Source organism: Rhinoraja longicauda, chromosome 37, assembly GCF_053455715.1.
Source record: "Rhinoraja longicauda isolate Sanriku21f chromosome 37, sRhiLon1.1, whole genome shotgun sequence".
NCBI classification, from domain to species: Eukaryota; Metazoa; Chordata; class Chondrichthyes; order Rajiformes; family Arhynchobatidae; genus Rhinoraja; species Rhinoraja longicauda.
The window spans coordinates 4,429,577-4,448,289 of NC_135989.1; the positions used below are offsets into that span (position 1 = coordinate 4,429,577).

At 52.2% G+C, this 18,713-nt stretch overlaps 1 protein-coding gene across 1 annotated transcript; it reads left to right on the plus strand.

Moving 5' to 3' along the window:
- Positions 1-343: 343 nt before the first annotated feature.
- LOC144610715 (putative adhesion G protein-coupled receptor E4P) lies at positions 344-18,511 on the plus strand. Its single transcript, XM_078429621.1, is given in 11 exon segments — positions 344-515; positions 2,174-2,293; positions 4,161-4,348; positions 6,037-6,204; positions 9,732-9,923; positions 10,897-10,974; positions 10,976-11,118; positions 12,963-13,029; positions 15,624-15,715; positions 16,675-16,843; positions 18,324-18,511. Coding segments are annotated over 11 exon segments (1,521 nt in total). The 3' UTR covers positions 18,456-18,511.
- Positions 18,512-18,713: the final 202 nt, after the last annotated feature.

Sequence of the window (18,713 nt, forward strand, 5' to 3'; positions counted from 1 at the left end):
TATCCTACACACACTAGGGACAATTTACAATTTTACTGGGGAAAATTAACCTACAAACCCGCACGTCTTTGGAGTGTGGGAGGAAACCGGAGCACCCGGAGAAAACCCACGGGAGGAACGTACAAACTCCGAACAGACAGCACCCGTGGTCGGGATGGACCCCGGGTCTCCGGCGCTGTGAGGTAGCAACTCTACCGCTGTGACACCTGAATGCCCCACTAACTTACAAACCTGTACAACTCAGGCAGCATCTCTGGAGAAGTCACATGATGGAGAAGTGACGTTTTGGGTCGGGATTCTTCCTCAGACTAAACGCATCCATGTCTCTCTTTCTACACAGAATATGTCGCTAACAATGGACCGGATCATGGAGGACAACGGAAGGTGGCAGAGCATGGAGGAGGATCAGCGAAGAAACTCCTGCAGCCTCCTGATAAAGGCCATAGAGAGTGCCATGCACATGACCGCGATGAACCTAGACGAGGAGCGATATGACTTGACCATGGGCAACTTAGGTAGGGCCCCACCAACTACTAACCCATTGAGCCACCATTCAGCCCATCATGTGAATGGGCGGTCACGGTGGCACAGCGGTAGAGTTGCCGCCTTACAGCGAATGCAGCGCCGGAGACCCGGGTTCCATCCCGACTACGGACGCCATCTGTACATAGTTTGTACGTTCTTCCCGTGACCTGCGTGGTTTTTCTCCGAGATCTTCGGTTTCCTCCCACACTCCAAAGACGTGCAGGTGTGTAGGTTAATTGGCTTGGTAAATGTAAACATTATCCCTAGTGGGTGTAGGATAGTGTTAGTGTGCGGGGATCGCTTGTCGGCGCGGACCCGATGGGCCGAAAGGGCCTGTTTCCGCGCTGTATCTCTAAACTAAACTAAATTAAAGTAAAATGTCCTCTCCACCATTCAATCATGGCTGATCTATCTCTCCCTCCTAACCCCATTCTCCTGCCTGCTCCCCATAACCCCTGACACCCGTACTAATCCAGAATCTGTTAGTTTAGTTTATTGTCACGTGTACCGAAGTACAGTGACAATGTCTTGTTGTTTGTTGCATGTTATCCAGACAGCGGAACGATTATACATGGAGTCATGGAGTCATTCAGCAGTGAAACAGGCCCATCGGCCCAACTTGCCCACACCCACCAACATGGCCCATCTGCGTTTGGCTCATATCCCTCCAAACCTGTCTGATCCATGTACCTTTGTACACACAGCACCCGTAGTCAGGATCTACCTCCGGTCTCTGACAATGTACAGGGCTCTAGTGAGACCACACCTGGAGTACTGTGTACAGTTTTGGTCTCCAAATTTGAGGAAGGATATTCTTGCTATTGAGGGCGTGCAGCGTAGGTTCACTAGGTTAATCACCGGAATGGCGGGACTGTCATATGTTGAAAGACTGGAACGACTGGGCTTGTATACACTGGAATTTAGAAGGATGAGAGGGGGATCTTATTGAAACATGTAAGATTATTAAGGGATTGGACACGTTAGAGACAGGAAACATGTTCCCAATGTTGGGGCAGTCCAGAACCTGGGGCCACAGTTTAAGAATAAGGGGTAAGCCATTTATAATGGAGATGAGGAAAAACGTGTTCAGTCAGAGAGTTGTAAATCTGTGGAATTCTCTGCCTCAGAAGGCAGTAGAGGCCAATTCTCTGAATTCATTCAAGAGAGAGCTAGATAGAGCTCTTAAAGATAGTGGAGTCAGGGGGTATGGGGAGAAGGCAGGAACGGGGTACTGATTGTGGATGATCAGCCATGATCACATTGAATGGCGGTGCTGGCTCGAAGGGCCGATTGGCCTCCTCCTGCACCTATTGTCTGTTGTCTATTCAAAGGCAGCAACACTACCGCTGCGCCACCGTGCCGCTCTTAAAAGGGGCAACATTTACAACAGATATATGCACGTTCGTTTTACACAGAGGGTGGTGGGTGCCTGGAACACTCTGCCGGGGGGGGTGGTGGTGGAGGCAGAGACTATAGTGGTGTTTAAGAGTCTGCTGGATAGGCGCATGGATATGCAGGGAATGGAGGGATGTGGGCCATGTACAGGCAGATAAGAGTTGGTCTTGGCTTCATATTCAGCACAGACGTTGTGGGCCGAAGGGCCTGTTCTTGTTAGATACTGTCCCATGTTCTGTGTCCTGTGTCTCAGATATCAAGATGCAAGTTCTTCAGAACAAGGAAATTAAAGTCAATGGAACGGTGACATTGGTGGTTAATGAGGATCAGATGGAATTCCAGTGGGAAACAGAGAAACCAAAACACAACTTTGGTAAGATCCTCTCTCTCTCTCTCTCTGAGAAGATACAATAGACAATAGATGCAGAAGGAGGTTATTCCACCCTTCGAGCCAGCACCGCCATTCAATGTGATCATGGATGATCATTCACAATCAGTACCCCGTTCCTGCCTTCTCCCCATACCCCCTGACTCCACTATCCTTAAGAGCTCTATCTAGCTCTCTCTTGAATGCATTCAGAAAACTGGCCTCCACTGCCTTCTGAGGCAGAGAATTCCACAGATTCACAACTCTCTGACTGAAAAAGTTTTTCCTCATCTCAGTTCTAAATGGCTTACCACTTATTCTTAAACTGTGGCCCCTTGTTCTGGACTCCCCCAACATTGGGAACATGTTTCCTGCCTCTAACGTGTCCAACCCCTTAATAATCTTATAGGTTTCGATAAGATCTCCTCTCATCCTTCTAAATTCCAGTGTACTGTCAATCCTTGCACATCCTTGTAAAACCCCTATGCACAGACCCAATGGTTTAGTTTAGATTAGGGACACATTGTGGAAACAGGCCCGTGCCGACCAGCGATCCCTGCACACTAACACTATCCTACACACACTAGGGGACAATTTACAATTTTCACAAAGCCAATTGACCTACAAACCTAAGATAGACACAAAAAGCTGGACTAACTCAGCGGGTCAGGCAGCATCACTGGAGAGAAGGAATGGGTGACGTTTCGGGTCAAGACTAGTTAAGGATAAGGATAAGGAGAGATATAGATGGTGATGTGGAGAGATAAAGAACAATGGATGAAAGATATGCAAAAAAGTAACGATGATAAAGGAAACCGGCCTTGGTCACTGTTTGTTGGGTGAGAACAAGAAGCTGGTGTGACTTGGGTGGGGGAGGGATGGAGAGAGAGGGAATGCCGGGGCTACCTGAAGTGAGAGAAATCAATGTTCATACAACTGGTTATTCAACCTACAAACCTGCACGTCTTTGGAGTGTGGGAGGAAACCGGAGCACCTGGAGAAAACCCACGCAGGTGATGGGGAGAACGTGCAAACTCCGTACAGACAGCGCCCGTGGTTGGGATGGAACCCGGGTCTCTGGCGCTGTGAGGCAGCAACTCTACCGCTGTGTTGCCCCACATACTGTATGTGGAGATGAAGAAAGACTACTGAGACAAGGCACTGCAGATGCTGGTTTACACAAATGGTCACAAAGTGCTGGACTAACTCAGTGGGACAGGCAGCATCTCTGGAGAACAGGAAGAGATGATGTTTTGGGTCGAGACCCTTCTTCAGGCATCTTAGGCTAATTGCTTAATGGCTGCTCGTGATTGCTAATCCTTCCACAGGAGTCAGTTTACTTTAGAGATACAGCACGGCAACAGGTCCTTCGGCCCACTGAATCCGCTCCGACCAGCGATCCCCGCACACTAGCATTATCCCACACACTGGGGGCAATTTACAATTTTCAGCCAAGCCAATTAACCAACAAATCTGCAGTCTGAAGAAGGGTCTCGACCCGAAACGTCACCCATTCCTTCTCTCCTGAGATGCTGCCTGACCTGCTGAATTACTCCAGCATTTTGTGAATAAATACCTTCGATATGTACCAGCATCTGCAGTTATTTTCTTACAAACCTGCACGTCTTTGGAGTGTGGGAGGAAACCGGAGCACCCGGAGAAAACCCACGCAGGTCAACGGGGAGAACGGACAAACTCCGTGCAGACAGCACCCGTAGTAACTCTACCGATGCGCCACCCTTTGATCAGATATGACGCGCTGAGGGACAAAATGAATAAAGTTTATGAATGTTGTACGTCGAAGGATTTTATTTCTCCTTCCACGCCAAGTGTCAGGAGCCCAGGTAACGTTGCCGATCTTGCATCCAAACAGAGTATGCGGCCATCACCTTCAGCGTTTGCAAGAAGCTGAGCTCACTCCTGGAGGTGAACGAGCTGGAGATGGTGGACAAGAGGTTTGGGAAGGAGTCCTTGGAGATGAACTCCAACCTGCTGATGGCCTTCATCACCAGCACCAGCCAGAACCTTCACAACAGCACCTTCACCATCAAAAACAAGCAGGTGTGTTTATGGGGACTCACAGGGCAATGTGCAGTGGATGTGTCAGTGTGGGGGTGTATCAGTGTTACAGTGTGGGGTGTATCAGTGTCACAGTGTGGGGTGTATCAGTGTTACAGTGTGGGGTGTATCAGTGTTACAGTGTGGGGTGTATCAGTGTTACAGTGTGGGGTGTATCAGTGTTACAGTGTGGGGTGTATCAGTGTTACAGTGTGGGGTGTTACAGTGTGGGGTGTACCAGTGTCACAGTCGGGTGTATCAGTGTTACAGTGTGGGGTGTATCAGTGTTACAGTGTGGGGTGTATCAGTGTTACAGTGTGGGGTGTATCAGTGTTACAGTGTGGGGTGTATCAGTGTTACAGTGTGGGGTGTATCAGTGTTACAGTGTGGGGTGTATCAGTGTTACAGTGTGGGGTGTATCAGTGTTACAGTGTGGGGTGTATCAGTGTTACAGTGTGGGGTGTATCTGTTACAGTGTGGGTTTGGGTGTGTGGTAAGACATGGAAGGTTTATCAGTGCTGGTGAGCGAGGAGATGATTAGATTTTGGGATCGTAAGATCATAAGCGATAGGAGAAGAATTAGGCCATTCGGCCCATTGAATCCACTCCCCCATTCAATCATGGCTGATCTATCTCTCCCTCCCTACCCCATTCTCCTGCCTTCCCCCCATAACCCCTGACACCCATAACTGGAGAAGGGTCTCGACCCGAAACGTCACCCATTCCTTCTCTCCAGAGATGCTGCCTGACCCGCTGAGTCACAGAGTCAAAGAGTGATACAGTGTGGAAACAGGACTTTCGGCCCAACTTGCCCACACCGGCCAACAATGTCCCAGCTACACTAGTCCTACTTGCCTGCGCTTGGTCCATATCCCTCCAAACCTGTCCTATCCATGTACCTGTCCAACTGTTTATTAAACGATGGGATAGTCCCAGCCTCAACTACCTCCTCCGGCAGCTTGTTCCATACACCCACCACCCTCTGTGTGAAAAAGGTACCCCTCGGATTCATATTAAATCTTTTCCCCTTCACCTTAAACCTATGTCCTCTGGTTCTCGATTCCCCTACTCCCCCTATTCTGGGCAAGAGACTCTGTGCATCTACCCGATCTATTCCTCTCATGAAAATTATGTTCCTGCCCAGGATTGAACTGGGGACCTTTTGCATGCGAGGTGAACGTGATAACCGCTACACCACAGAAAGCAACACACTGTTGCTGCAGCATTTAGTGTCGACTAGACCAAGTTGACCTGTTGGGCCCAAACCTCTCCTGCATTGGTGCAGCACCCTCTCCTCCCCCCTCCCCCCTCCCCCTCTCCCTTCCCCCCTTCTCCCCCCCACTCCATCCCCCTTAACCCCCCTTATCCTCCTTCCCCCACTCTCCCTCCCATCCTCCTGCTCTCCTCCCCTCGCCTCCCCTCCTTCCCTAGGTGATAGATTTAAACTTTAAAATGTGAATAACTTTAAAAATATAACACCGATTTCAATGAAACGTCTTCCATTATTAGCACCAAAGGGACGACGGTGAGTAAGCTGGGCCTAACATTGTCACGCTATCATGTACCGTTTTGGCTGTAGTTCAGGAACAAACAAACAAACAAACGAGAGTTTGAGTGTACAGATGCCCTGTACCGCTGGTTGATTCTGTGTGTTGGCGCGGCTGTCTCTGGCTGCCTTTGCCCGGCTGCAGGAGGATGCAGATTACTACACGGTGTGCGTTTACCTGCGCGAGGCTGGCGGCAGGATGTTCTGGTCCACGCAGGGCTGCAGCAAGCTGCAGTCGAACCGCTCCCACACCACCTGCAGCTGCAGCCACCTCAGCAACTTTGCAGTGTTGGTCGCCCTGTACACCGTGGAGGTGAGAGCCCCGGGGTGGGGCGGGACAGGGTGGGGTGGGGCGGGACAGGGTGGGGTGGGGCGGGGGTGGGGCGGCGGGGGATGTTGTGGGGTGGGGTGGGGCTGGACGGGGTGGGGCAGGGCTTAGAGGGCAGGGGTGGGGCGGGGTTTAGTGGGTTGGGGCGAGGCTTAGAGGGTGGGCTGGGTGGGGCAGGGCTTAGAGGGTGGGCAGGGTGGGCCGAGGCTTAGAGGGGCGGGGTGGGGCGGGGAGGGGTGGGATGGGGGGTGGGAGCACGAGGGGAGAGGGTGGGCAGGGGAGGGGGCGGGACAAAGATAGGATGTAGTTGGAGACAGGAAGACTAGTGGGAGAACTGGGAAGGGGGAGGGGATAGAGAGGGGAAGCAGAGACTATCTGAAGTTAGAGAAGTCAATGTTCATACCGCTGGGGTGTAAGCTGCCCAAGCGAAATATGAGGTGCTGTTCCTCCAATTTGTGCTGGGCCTCACTCTGACAATGGAGGAGGCCCAGGACAGAAAGGTCAGACTGGGAGTGGGAGGGGGAGTTGAAGTGCTGAGCCACTGGGAGATCAGGTTGGTTAAGGCGGACTGACACAGTAGGAGAACTGGGAAGGGGGAGGGGAAAGAGAGGGACAGAGGAGCTATCTGAAGTTAGAGAAATCGATTTGTACCAGCATCTGTAGTTATTTTCCTACCCCATTCATACTTCTACCCTCATCTCACATCTTTACGGGGTGGCATATTGGCAGAGTCATAGAATCATACATCACGGAAACAGGCCCTTCGACCCAACTTCCCCATGCTGACCAACATGCCCCATCTGCACCAGTCCCACCTGCCTGTGTTTGGTCCTTATCCCTCCAAACCTGCCCTATCCGTGTACCCGTCTAAATGTTTGTAAATGTTGCCATAGTACCTGCCACAACTACCTCCTCTGGCAGCTCGATTCATACACACACCACACTTTGTGTGTCTCACAGACCTATTAAATATTTCTCCCCTCATCTTAAATCCACAGCCTCACAGCGCCAGAGACCCGGGTTCGACCCTAACCACGGGTGCTGTCAGTACGGAGTTTGTACGTTCTCCCTTGTACATGACCTGCGTGGGTTTTCTCCGGGTGCTCCGGTTTCCTCCCACACTCCAAAGACGTGCAGGTTTGTAGGTTAATTGGCCCCAGTGTGTGTAGGATAGTGTTCGTGTGTGCGGGGATCGCTGGTCGGCGCGTACTCGGTGGGCCGAAGGGCCTGTTTCGGTGCTGCCACATTCAGGGAGCTGTGGCTTTGCACCCCTGGTTTCTGCTGGAGTTCATAAGTGATAGGAGCAGAATTAGACCATTCAGCCCATCATGTCTTCTCCCCCAATCCAATTGTGGCTGATCTATCTCTCCTTCCTAACCTCATTCTCCTGCCTTCTCCCCATGACCACTGTCGGTCTGCTCTTGGGCCTGGCCAAGATGGCCGCTCGTAGGTCCAGGCAGCGGGTAGTCACCGGCCGCACGGGGGTCGGCTGCCCGCCCCTTTTCCGGGCCTAGGTCCGTGCTCGCGTGTCCCAGGAGAAGGAACACGCACACGGTGTCCATGGAGGCCTTCCGTGAACGCAGGTCGCCACGGGGCACGGAGGGGGGGGTCGAGTGTAATACTGATGATGACACCATTTTAAAATTGATGACTGTCGTTTTGTAAACGGCCACAAAGGGCAGTTTTGATCCTGTTACTTTTTTGTTTGTTTGTTTTGTTTCTGAATAAAAGTGTTTGTAAATGGAGGCGGATGGCGCTGCCCTCTGCTGGAGTGTTGGGGTGCTGCCCGTTGGACTCAGTTTAGTGGTACAACGCGGAAACAGGCCCTTCGGCCCACCGGGTCTGCGCCGACCAGCGATCCACGCACACTAACACTATGCTACACACACTAGGGACAATATTTTACATTTCCCAAGCCAAATAACTCCAACTCCCCTCCCCTCCACTCAACTCCCTTCCCCTCCACTCACCACCCAACATCGGGAACAATCTTCCTGCATCTAGCCTGTCCAACCCCTTAAGCATTTTGTAAGTTTCTATAAGATCCCCCCTCAATCTGCTAAGTTCCAGCGAGTACAAGCCGAGTCTATCCAGTCTTTCTTCATATGAAAGTCCTGCCATCCCAGGGATCAATCTGGTGAACCTTCTCTGTACTCCCTCTATGGCAAGAATGTTTTTCCTCAGATTAGGAGACCAAAACTGTACGCAATCCAGGTGTGGTCTCACCAGTGCCCTGTACAACTGCAGCAGAACCTCCCTGCTCCTATACTCAAATCCCCTTGCTATGAATGCCAACATACCATTCGCTTTCTTCACTGCCTGCTGCACCTGCATGCCTACTTTCAATGACTGGTGTACCACGACACCCAGGTCTCGTTGCATCTCCCCTTTTCCTAATCGGCCACCATTCAGATAATAGTCTGCTTTCCTGTTCTTGCCACCAAAGTGGATAACCTCACATTTATCCACATTATATTGCATCTGCCATTCATTTGCCCACTCACCTAACCTATCCAAGTCACCTTGCAGCCTCCTAGCATCCTCCTCACAGCTAACACTGCCCCCCAGCTTCGTATCATCCGCAAACTTGGAGATGTTGCATTCAATTCCCTCGTCCAAATCATTAATATATATTGTAAATAGCTGGGGTCCCAGCACTGAGCCTTGCGGTACCCCACTAGTCACTGCCTGCCATTCTGAAAAGGACCCGTTTATTCCTACTCTTTGCTTCCTGTCTGCCAGCCAGTTCTCTATCCACATCAATACTGAACCCACAATACCGTGTGCTTTAAGTTTGCATACTAATCTCTTATGTGGGACCTTGTCAAAAGCCTTCTGGAAGTCCAGATATAACACATCCACTGGTTCTCCCTTACCCACTCTACTAGTTACATCCTCGAAAAATTCTATAAGATTCGTCAGACATGATTTACCTTTCATAAATCCATGCTGACTTTGTCCAACGATTTCACCACTTTCCAAATGTAATGCTATCACATCTTTAATAACTGACTCTAGCATTTTCCCCACTACCGATGTTAGACTAACTGGTCTGTAATTCCCCGTTTTCTCTCTCCCTCCCTTTTTGAAAAGTGGGGTTACATTAGCTACCCTCCAATCCTCAGGAACTACTCCAGAATCTAAAGAGTTTTGAAAAATTATCACTAATGCATCCACTATTTCTGGGGCTACTTCCTTAAGCACTCTGGGATCTCGGGTCTTAACCCGAAACGTCACCCATTCTTTCTCTCCTGAGATGCTGCCTGACCTGCTGAGTTACTCCAGCATTTTGTGAAATAAATACCTTCGATTTGTACCAGCATCTGCAGTTATTTTCCCAATCAACACATCAATCAATCAATCAACATATAAATCAATTGATCAAAGAACAAATGGATCAATCAGAGCGCACCAGTGCAGCGATGGCTGCCATCACTGTTGTTCCACCATGTTGCTGTGTATTGACCGCCCCCTCTCTCTCTCTCTCTCTCTCTCTCTCTCTCTCTCTGCAGGGGCCTGGTCTCACCGTCATCACCCAGGTGGGGGTGATCATCTCGCTGGTCGCGCTGTTGGCTGCCGTGGTCACCTTCACGGCGTGCCACTCCATCCAGGGCACCCGCACCCGAATGCACACCCACCTCTGCCTCTGCCTCTTCCTGGCCCAGCTGCTCTTCCTGGTCGGCATCTCCCGCACGCAGAACAAGGTACGGGCCCCCCGCCGCCTCAGGCACGGCGCGTGCGGCCTCCAACGAAGTCTCTCCACATGTGGGAGCCCACACACCCACTGGCTCAGTCTCACATAGAAGCATAGACACACAGCAGCAGGCCGTTCAGCCCACCCAGCCAGCACCGCCATTCAACGTGATCACGGCTGATCATCCACAATCAGTACCTCGTTCCTGCCCTCTCCCCACACCCCCTGATTCCGTTAGCCCGAAGAGCTAAATCAAACTACCTCTTCAATACATGTTGCTGGATATCCACAAGTTCAACACCTTAGCTCAGTCTAGTTTAGTTTAGAGATACAGAGTGGAAACAGGCCCTTCGGCCCACCGGGTCCGCGCTGACCAGCGATCCCCGCACGTTAAACACTATCCTACACACACACACACACCACGGACAATTTTTACATTGATACCAAGCCAATTAACCAAGGTTAGGATTAGGGTCCTGGTCTCTAGCGCTGTGAGGCAGTAGCTCTACTGCCCTCCAACTCCCCTCCCCTCCACTCAACTCCCTTCCCCTCCCCTCCACTCAACTCCCCTCCACTCAACTCCCCTCCCCTCCCCTCCACTCACCACCCCTCCCCTCCGCTCCCCTCCACCGAATCCCTTCCGCTCCCCTCCACTCAACTCCCTTCCCCTCCACTCCACTCCACTCACCACCCCTCCACTCCTCTCCCCTCCCCTCCACCCAATCCCCTCCTCTCCCCTCCACTCCCGTCCACTCCACTCCCCTCCCCTCCTCTCCCTATCGCCCACTCAACTCCCCTCCACTCCCCTCCCATTCTACATACTCCACTCCACTCCATACACTCGACACTACACTACTCCACTCCGCTTGGCTCCACTAAGGCAGACTCTCTCTCTCTCTCTCTCTCCCCCTCTCCCCCCCTCTCTCCCACCCCCCCTCTCTCCCCCCTTCCCTCCCCTCCTCTCTCCCTCTCTCTCTGTGCAGGCGGTGTGTGGAACCATTGCTGGGCTCCTTCACTACCTGTTCCTGGCGTGCTTCATGTGGATGCTGTTGGAGGGGCTTCCAGCTCTACCTGATGGTGGTGAAGGTCTTCCATGCCCAGAGCCTCCGCAGGAGACACACCCACCCCATTGCCTACGGCATCCCGGCCCTGATCGTCACGGTGTCGGCAGCTTCATACCCCGATGGATACGGCACCAAAGAATAGTGAGTGCCCCCTCCTACACCTCCCCCTCCGACCACACAGTGAACGGTAGGCACGGTAGCGCAGCGGTAGAGTTGCTGCTTTACAGCGAATGCAGCGCCGGAGACTCAGGTTCGATCCTGACTACGGGTGCTGTCTGTACGGAGTTTGTACGTTCTCCCCGTGACCTGCGTGGGTTTTCTCCGAGATCTTCGGTTTCCTCCCACACTCCAAAGACGTACAGGTATGTAGGTTAATTGGCTGGGTAAATGTAAAAAAAAATTGTCCCTAGTAGGTGTAGGATAGTGTTAATATACGGCGATTGCTGGGCGGCACGGACTTGGTGGGCCGAAGGGCCTGTTTCTGCGCTGTATCTCTAAACTAAACTAAACAAAAAGATGCTGCCTGACCTGCTGAGTTACTCCAGCACTTTGTGTGTCTAACTTTGGTATAAACCAGCATCTACAGTTCTTTAGTTTCTACACTTTGTGTCTTTTGTTGTTGTGAACCTACATCTACAGTCCCTTGTTTGTAAGGTGTGTTACTATGTTTGCTTTTGTTGGTCAGTGCATTGCGTATAAGTCCCACCTGCCTGCGCTTGGTCCTAATCCCTCCAAACCTGTCCTATCCATGTACCTGTCTGTTTCTTAAACGATGGGATAATCCCAGCCTCAACTACCTCCTCTGGCCGCTTGTTCCATGCACCCACCACCCTCTGTGTGAAAAAGGTGTCCTGATGCAGTTCTATAGGTATTTGGTTAGGCTGCATTGAGTATTGTGCTCAGTTCTAGTGGCTCCCATTACAGGAAGGCTTACCTGCAGTCTTTTGTGTTTTGTGTTGTTTTTTGGCTTGATTGTAGTGTTTAGATGTGATGTGGTGTTTTTTGTGGTTGTGTACTATGTGTGTGGGGGGGGGGGGGGGGGGGGGGGGGCAGTAAAATTGTCTCTTCCGAACGGAGACGCGACCTCTGTTTCTGGGTGGTGTCTCCGTTCCTGCAGCGGCCTACCATCGGCCAAACACCTGGAGCTGGCGGCCTCCAGCTGGGACCACCTGGACTGTGGTTCGCAGAGCCCGTGGGCCGGACTCACCATCTGCGGAGCTGGCTACCTTCGGAGGCTGTGGTGGCGCGGGAGAGTGGCTGTGGTGGCCCCCCCCTTCCCCTCTCCCTCCCCCTCCCCCTCTCCCCTCCTCCTCTCCCTCCCCCTCTCCCCCTCCCTCCCCCTTCCCCTCTCCCTCCCCCCTCTCCCCCTCCCTCCCCCTCCCCCCCTTCCCCTCTCCCTCCCCCTCTCCCTCCTCCTCTCCCTCCCCCTCCCCCTCCCCGCTCCCCCTCCCGCTCTCCCTCCCCCTCCCCCCCTTCCCCTCTCCCTCCCCCTCCCCCTCTTCCTCTCCCTCCCCTCTCCCTCCCCCTCTCCCTCCCCCTCCCCCTCCCCCTCTCCCTCCCCCTCTCCCTCCCCCCTCTCCCTCTTCCTCCCCCTCTTCCTCTCCCTCCCCTCCTCCTCTCCCTCCCCCTCTTCCTACCCCTCCCCCTCTCCCTCTCCCTCCCCCTCTCCCTCCCCATCTCCCTCTCCCTCCCCATCTCCCCCCCCTCTCCCTCTCCCTCCCCCTCCCTCCCCCTCCCCCTCTCCCTCCCCCTCCCCCTCCCCCTCTCCCTCCCCCTCTCCCTCACCCTCCCCCCTCCCCCCTCTCCTTCTTCCTCCCCCTCTTCCTCCCTCCCTCCCCCACTCACTCTCACACCCACTCCCTCCCTCCCAACTCCACTCCCCCGTCTAGCCCCAGGTGGGCCTTTTTGGAAGATAATGAGGGCGCGAGGCTGGCCTGTTTGTTTTCCAGTCTGCACAGACTGACGGTGTTGTCTTTGCCCCCCAGCTGCTGGCTGACCATGGAGAAGGGGTTTCGCTGGAGCTTTGTGGCTCCAATGTGTGTCATCTGCCTGGTGAGTGTCGATAAACCCACCCGCACTGTGCAGAACATGGGACACAGGGCACAGGATGTAAAACAGAGAACAGTGGACATAGATGTAGAACGTGGAACACAGGACATGGAACATACAACATTGGACATTGGACATAGGATATTAGGGCGGTCACGGTGGCGCAGCGGTAGAGTTGCCGTCTTACAGCGAATGCAGTGCCAGAGACCCGGGTTCCATCCTGACTACGGGTGCCGTCTGTACGGAGTTTGTAGGTTCTCCCCGTGACCTGCGTGGGTTTTCTCCGAGGTCTTCGATTTCCTCCCGCACTCCAAAGACATGCAGGTTTGTAGGTTAATTGGCTTGGTAAATGTAAAAATTGTCCGCACCTCCAGACTCAGGAACAGCTTCATCCCCAGGGCCATAGCTGCTATGAACCGGTCCTGCTGAGCCGGATGGCCACAACGCATAGATCAACTTGCACTTTACCCTGTCCAAAACTGTTACAACTGTTTCGTTTCGTTGGGTTGCTGCTGTCTAAATTACTTAAATTATTGCATCGTATGGGAGGCGCATTCCCAATCTCGTTGTACCCCTGGGTACAATGACAATAAAGATATATTGTATTGTATTGTATTGTAGTGGGTGTAGGATAGTGTTAGAGTGCGGGGATCGCTGGTCGGCGTGGACCCGGTGGGCCGAAGGGCCTGTTTCTGCACTGTATCTCTAAACTAAACTAATATCGAGCACAGGCCATAGCACATATAACCTTGGACAGGACATAGGATGTGGAACAAAAAATATAGGTCAGGACATAGAACAGTACAGCACATGAACAGGCCACTCAGCCCACAATGTCTGTGCCGTACATGATGCCAAGACCTTCTCTTACCTGCCTGCACCTAATCTATTTCCCTCCACACCCTGCATATCTATGTACCTATCCAAAAGCCTCTTAACCGCCACTGTCATATGTAGGGGGTGCCAACTTCCTCACTCCCAAATAAGGGACAAAGGGTGATGTCACCGCCCCGCGCTCCACGTGACCTCACCCAGCCAGCGGCCATGTGCTCCCGCTCCACCAATGGTGGCCGCCCGGGACAAGAGGCGGGTTGCTGTGCAACCTCCGTTAGGCTGCGCCCGGATCTCCGGGCCTACACTGTCCGGAGCTAAAATGTCGGAAACCTAGAGTGTCGGGACCTAAACTGTTTGGGACCTACAGTGTCCGGGCCTACAGTGTCCGGGCCTAGAGTGTCCGGGCCTAGAGTGTCCGGGCCTAGAGTGTCCGGGCCTAGAGTGTCCAGGCCTACAGTGTCCGTGTCTACAGCGCCCCCCCGGGCCTAATACAGGACAAGGGCGGTCACGTTCGGGACAAACCAACTTAGCCCAAAATACGGGATGTCCCGGCTAATACGGGACAGTTGGCAACCCTAGTCGTATGTAAAGACTCGACTCTGTGGCAAGCGCTCCTGAGATACTTAAGGGCAACAACTTGCACATAAATCATACACGCAGCATCATGAACCACCCCAGGAGATGTCACGCACAAAGAAAGATAGACACAAAGTGCTGGAGTAACTCAGTGAGTCAAGCAGCATCCCAAAGACAAATTTGTGAGCAAATTTGGGCCCCATATCTGAGGAAGGACGGTCTGGAGAGGGTCGAGAGGAGGTTTACAAGAACGATCCCAGGAATAAGTGGTTTAGCGTACGATGAGCGTTTGTCAGCACTGGGCCTGTACTCACTGGAGTTTAGAAGGTTGAGCAGGGACCTCATTGAAACTTACAGAATAATGAGCTTCCTGGATAGAGTGGATGTGGAGAGGATGTTTCCACTAGTGGGAGAGTCCAGGACTAGAGGTCACAGCCTCAGAATAAAGGGGCGCTCTTTTAGAAAGGAGGTGAGGAGAACCTTCTTTAGTCAGAGGTTGGTGAATCTGTGGAATTCTTTGCCACAGAGGGCTGTGGAGGCCAAGTCAGTGGATATTTTTAAGGCAGAGATAGATAGATTCTTGATTAGTACGGGTGTCAGGGGTTATGGGGAGAAGGCAGGAGAATGGGGTTGGGAGGGAGAGATAGATCAGCCATGATTGAATGGCAGAGACAATAGACAATAGGTGCAGGAGGAGACCATTCGGCCCTTCGAGCCAGCACCGCCATTCAATGTGATCATGGCTGATCATTCTCAATCAGTACCCCGTTCCTGCCTTCTCCCCATACCCCCTGACTCCGCTATCCGTAAGAGCTCTATCTAGCTCTCTCTTGAATGCATTCAGAGAATTGGCCTCCACTGCCTTCTGAGGCAGAGAATTCCACAGATTCACAACTCTCTGACGAGAGTAGACTCGATGGGCCGAATGGCCTAGTTCCACTCCAATAACATGTGAACTTGTGAAGATTTGTAGGTTGTTAATTGCCCCTAGTGTGCAGGGAGTGGATGAGAAAGTGGGATGACATAAAACTAGTGTGTGAACGGGTGGTGGCTGGTCGGCGTGGACCCGGTGGGCCGAAGGGCCTGTTCTTGTGCCGTATCTTTTTAAACTAAAGGTACCTGAGTACACAGTCACTGCTGTAAACACAAGCAACTCATCGCAGCCTGTTATCCTTCATACACCCCAGATGAACCTTGGCTTCCTCACCTTGACGATATGGAAACTGATCGAGAAATTCAAAACCATCAGCCCGGACTTACCCTACTTGGAGAAAATCAGGTAAAGACTTCAATCAACGTTGCTGTGCCGTCCTTCAATAACAAATACTTTTGGTGTTTCCGTAACAGTGTGTGTGTGTAATAGGAAATGTGTGTGTGTGTCACTGTGTGTGTAACAGTGTGTCACTGTGTGTGTAACTGTGTGTATGTGTGTAACTGTGTGTGTATGTAACTACATAATAGTGTATGTGTGTGTAACTGTGTGTACATAACAGTGTATGTGTGTGTAACAGTGTGTGTACATAACAGTGTATGTGTGTAACTGTGTACGTATGTAACAGTGTATGTGTGTGTAACTGTACATAACAGTGTGTGTGTGTAACTGTGTGTACATAACAGTGTGTGTGTAACTGTACATAACAGTGTGTGTGTAACTGTACATAACAGTGTGTGTGTAACTGTACATAACAGTGTGTGTGTACGTATGTAACAGTGTATGTGTGTGTAACTACATAACAGTGTGTGTAACTGTGTGTACATAACAGTGTGTGTAACTGTGTGTACATAAGTGTGTGTGTAACTATGTACATAACTGTGTGTGTGTGTCAGTGTGTGTAACTGCATGTAACTATGTGTGTATGTGTATATAACAATGTATGTGTGTGTGTGTATGTAACAGTGTATGTATTTGTGTGTATAACAGTGTATGTATTTGTGTGTGTGTAACTATGTATGTAACAGTGTATGCATGTGTAACTATGTATGTAACTATGTGTGTGTATGTAAACAGTAAAACAGTGTATGTATTTGTGTGTATGTGTGTGTGTGTAACAGTGTGTGTAACAGTGTGTGTGTGTGTGTGTAACTGGGGGTAACCCAAGGTATGCAAAGGGACTCCACATAAAGGGCGCCGACTCGAACACGTCTATAAGATCACCCCTCATCCTCCTACGCCCCAAGGAATAAAGTGTCAGCCTGCTCCCCCTGTAGTTGGACCTAATTTGTCTTTTCCCTGTGCAGGGTGTTCATTGTGACTGCGATCGCCCAGCTGGTGATATTGGGCTGTGCCTGGCTTGTTGGGGTGTTCCACTTTAAGCGCAGGACCATTGCGCTGGCCTACATCTTCACCATCCTCAACAGCTTCCAGGGGACATTCATCTTCATCCTGCACTGTGTCAACAACAAGCAGGTGAGGGTGGTGGCTGTGTGAGACATCTCTCTCGGTGGGGCAGGGTGTGGGAGATGGGTCCAAACATCTACAGCACAATGGTGGCCCCTAGTTCCTGCTCCTTCCTCTTTTGTATTAAATCAAAAATATTTATTTAAATATTAAAATAATATATACAATACAATAAAACCAAGACAGAACCCACCGCCATAACACAGCGCAGCGGTAGATTTGCCGCCTTACAGCGAATGCAGCGCCGGAGACCCGGGTTCCATCCCCACTACTGGCGCCGTTTGCACGTTCTCCCCGTGATCTGCGTGGGTTTTCTCCGAGATCTTCGGTTTCCTCCCGCACTCCAAAGACGTGCAGGTTAATTGGCTTGGTAATATGTAAAAATTGTCCCCAGTGGGTGTAGGATAGTGTTAGTGTGCGGGGATCGCTGGTCGGCGCGGACCCGGTGGGCCGAAGGGCCTGTTTCCATGCTGTATCTCTAAACTAAACAAGACAAACAATAAACTATGATACAACTATCCTTGCCCTTGACCAGGATGCATTCCCCCCCCCCCCCCCCGCGGTGGCCAGCGGTCCCGGAAACCCCCCAGGGTGCCCGTGGACAGCGCGTGGTCCCTCTCTAACCCCACCCGGATGCGGACGTAACCCCGGAAATGGGGCGGGCAACCGGCTCGGGCAGAGCCCTCTTCCGCCTGGCGCCGTGACTCGTGGACGGCCATCTTGGCCAGGCCCAGGAGCAGCCCGACAAGGACACCCTCGGCCCCCCCACCCTCTCCCCCACGCACAGGGTGGCCAAAGATGGGGACGGTGGGGGTGAAGTGCAGCCAGAGGGCAAGGAGCAGCCCCTTGACGTATTGGAACAGGGGCTGTAACCTCACACACTCCATGTACACGTGGTACACGGACTCACACACTCCATGTACACATGGTACACAGACTCACACACTCCATGTACACGTGGTACACAGACACACACTCCATGTACACGTGGTACACGGACTCACACACTCCATGTACACGTGGTACACAGACTCACACACTCCATGTACACGTGGTACACGGACTCACACACTCCATGTACACGTGGTACACAGACTCACACACTCCATGTACACATGGTACACAGACTCACACACTCCATGTACACATGGTACACAGACTCTCCCAGCCCACAACAGTGGCGAGTCTGTGACCCAACCGCGAGAGAACCAGGTTGCTGGGCTCCTTCCTCTGTTGGCGGTCCTGGCACCGACCCCATGCGTAGTAGGTTACTCCGAGTGCCCTCGTAGGTGGCACGCACTGGCGACGCACTTTCTCCACCAGGGGCGCTGCGGACAACAGTCCCGCGCCCTCCCCTGACATCAGTCTGAGGAAGGGTCTCGACCCGAAACGTCGCCCATTCCTTCTCTCCCGAGACGCTGCCAGACCCGCTGAGTTACCCCGGCGTTTTGTGTCTACCTTCCCCTGTGTCTCTGCTCCGGTTCCACAGGTGAGGAGTGAGTACCGACAGTGGATGGCCAGCCTGTGCAAAACCCTGAAGATACCCAAGTACTCCACCTCCGCCGAGTCCACCCAGCCTACCTCCACCTCCCACGTGGCCAGCTCCTCAGCCTCTGTGTGACCCGGTCTCACCGCGCCGGCCTCTGTACGCGTGTGTGAGTGAGTGGGGCACCCTCTCATGCTCCTGCACTCTGCTTCATTCCTCCTCTCCAGAGATGCTGCCTGTCCCGCTGAGTTACTCCAGCGCTTTGTGTCTATCTTCAGTTTAAACCAGCACCTGCAGTTCCTTCTTACTGCATTTCCCTGCCTTCTCCCCCAGTAGGTTTTAGTGTAAAGTAATTAGATCAAATCTCTTTTGTAGAAGCATTGCCTTGGAACT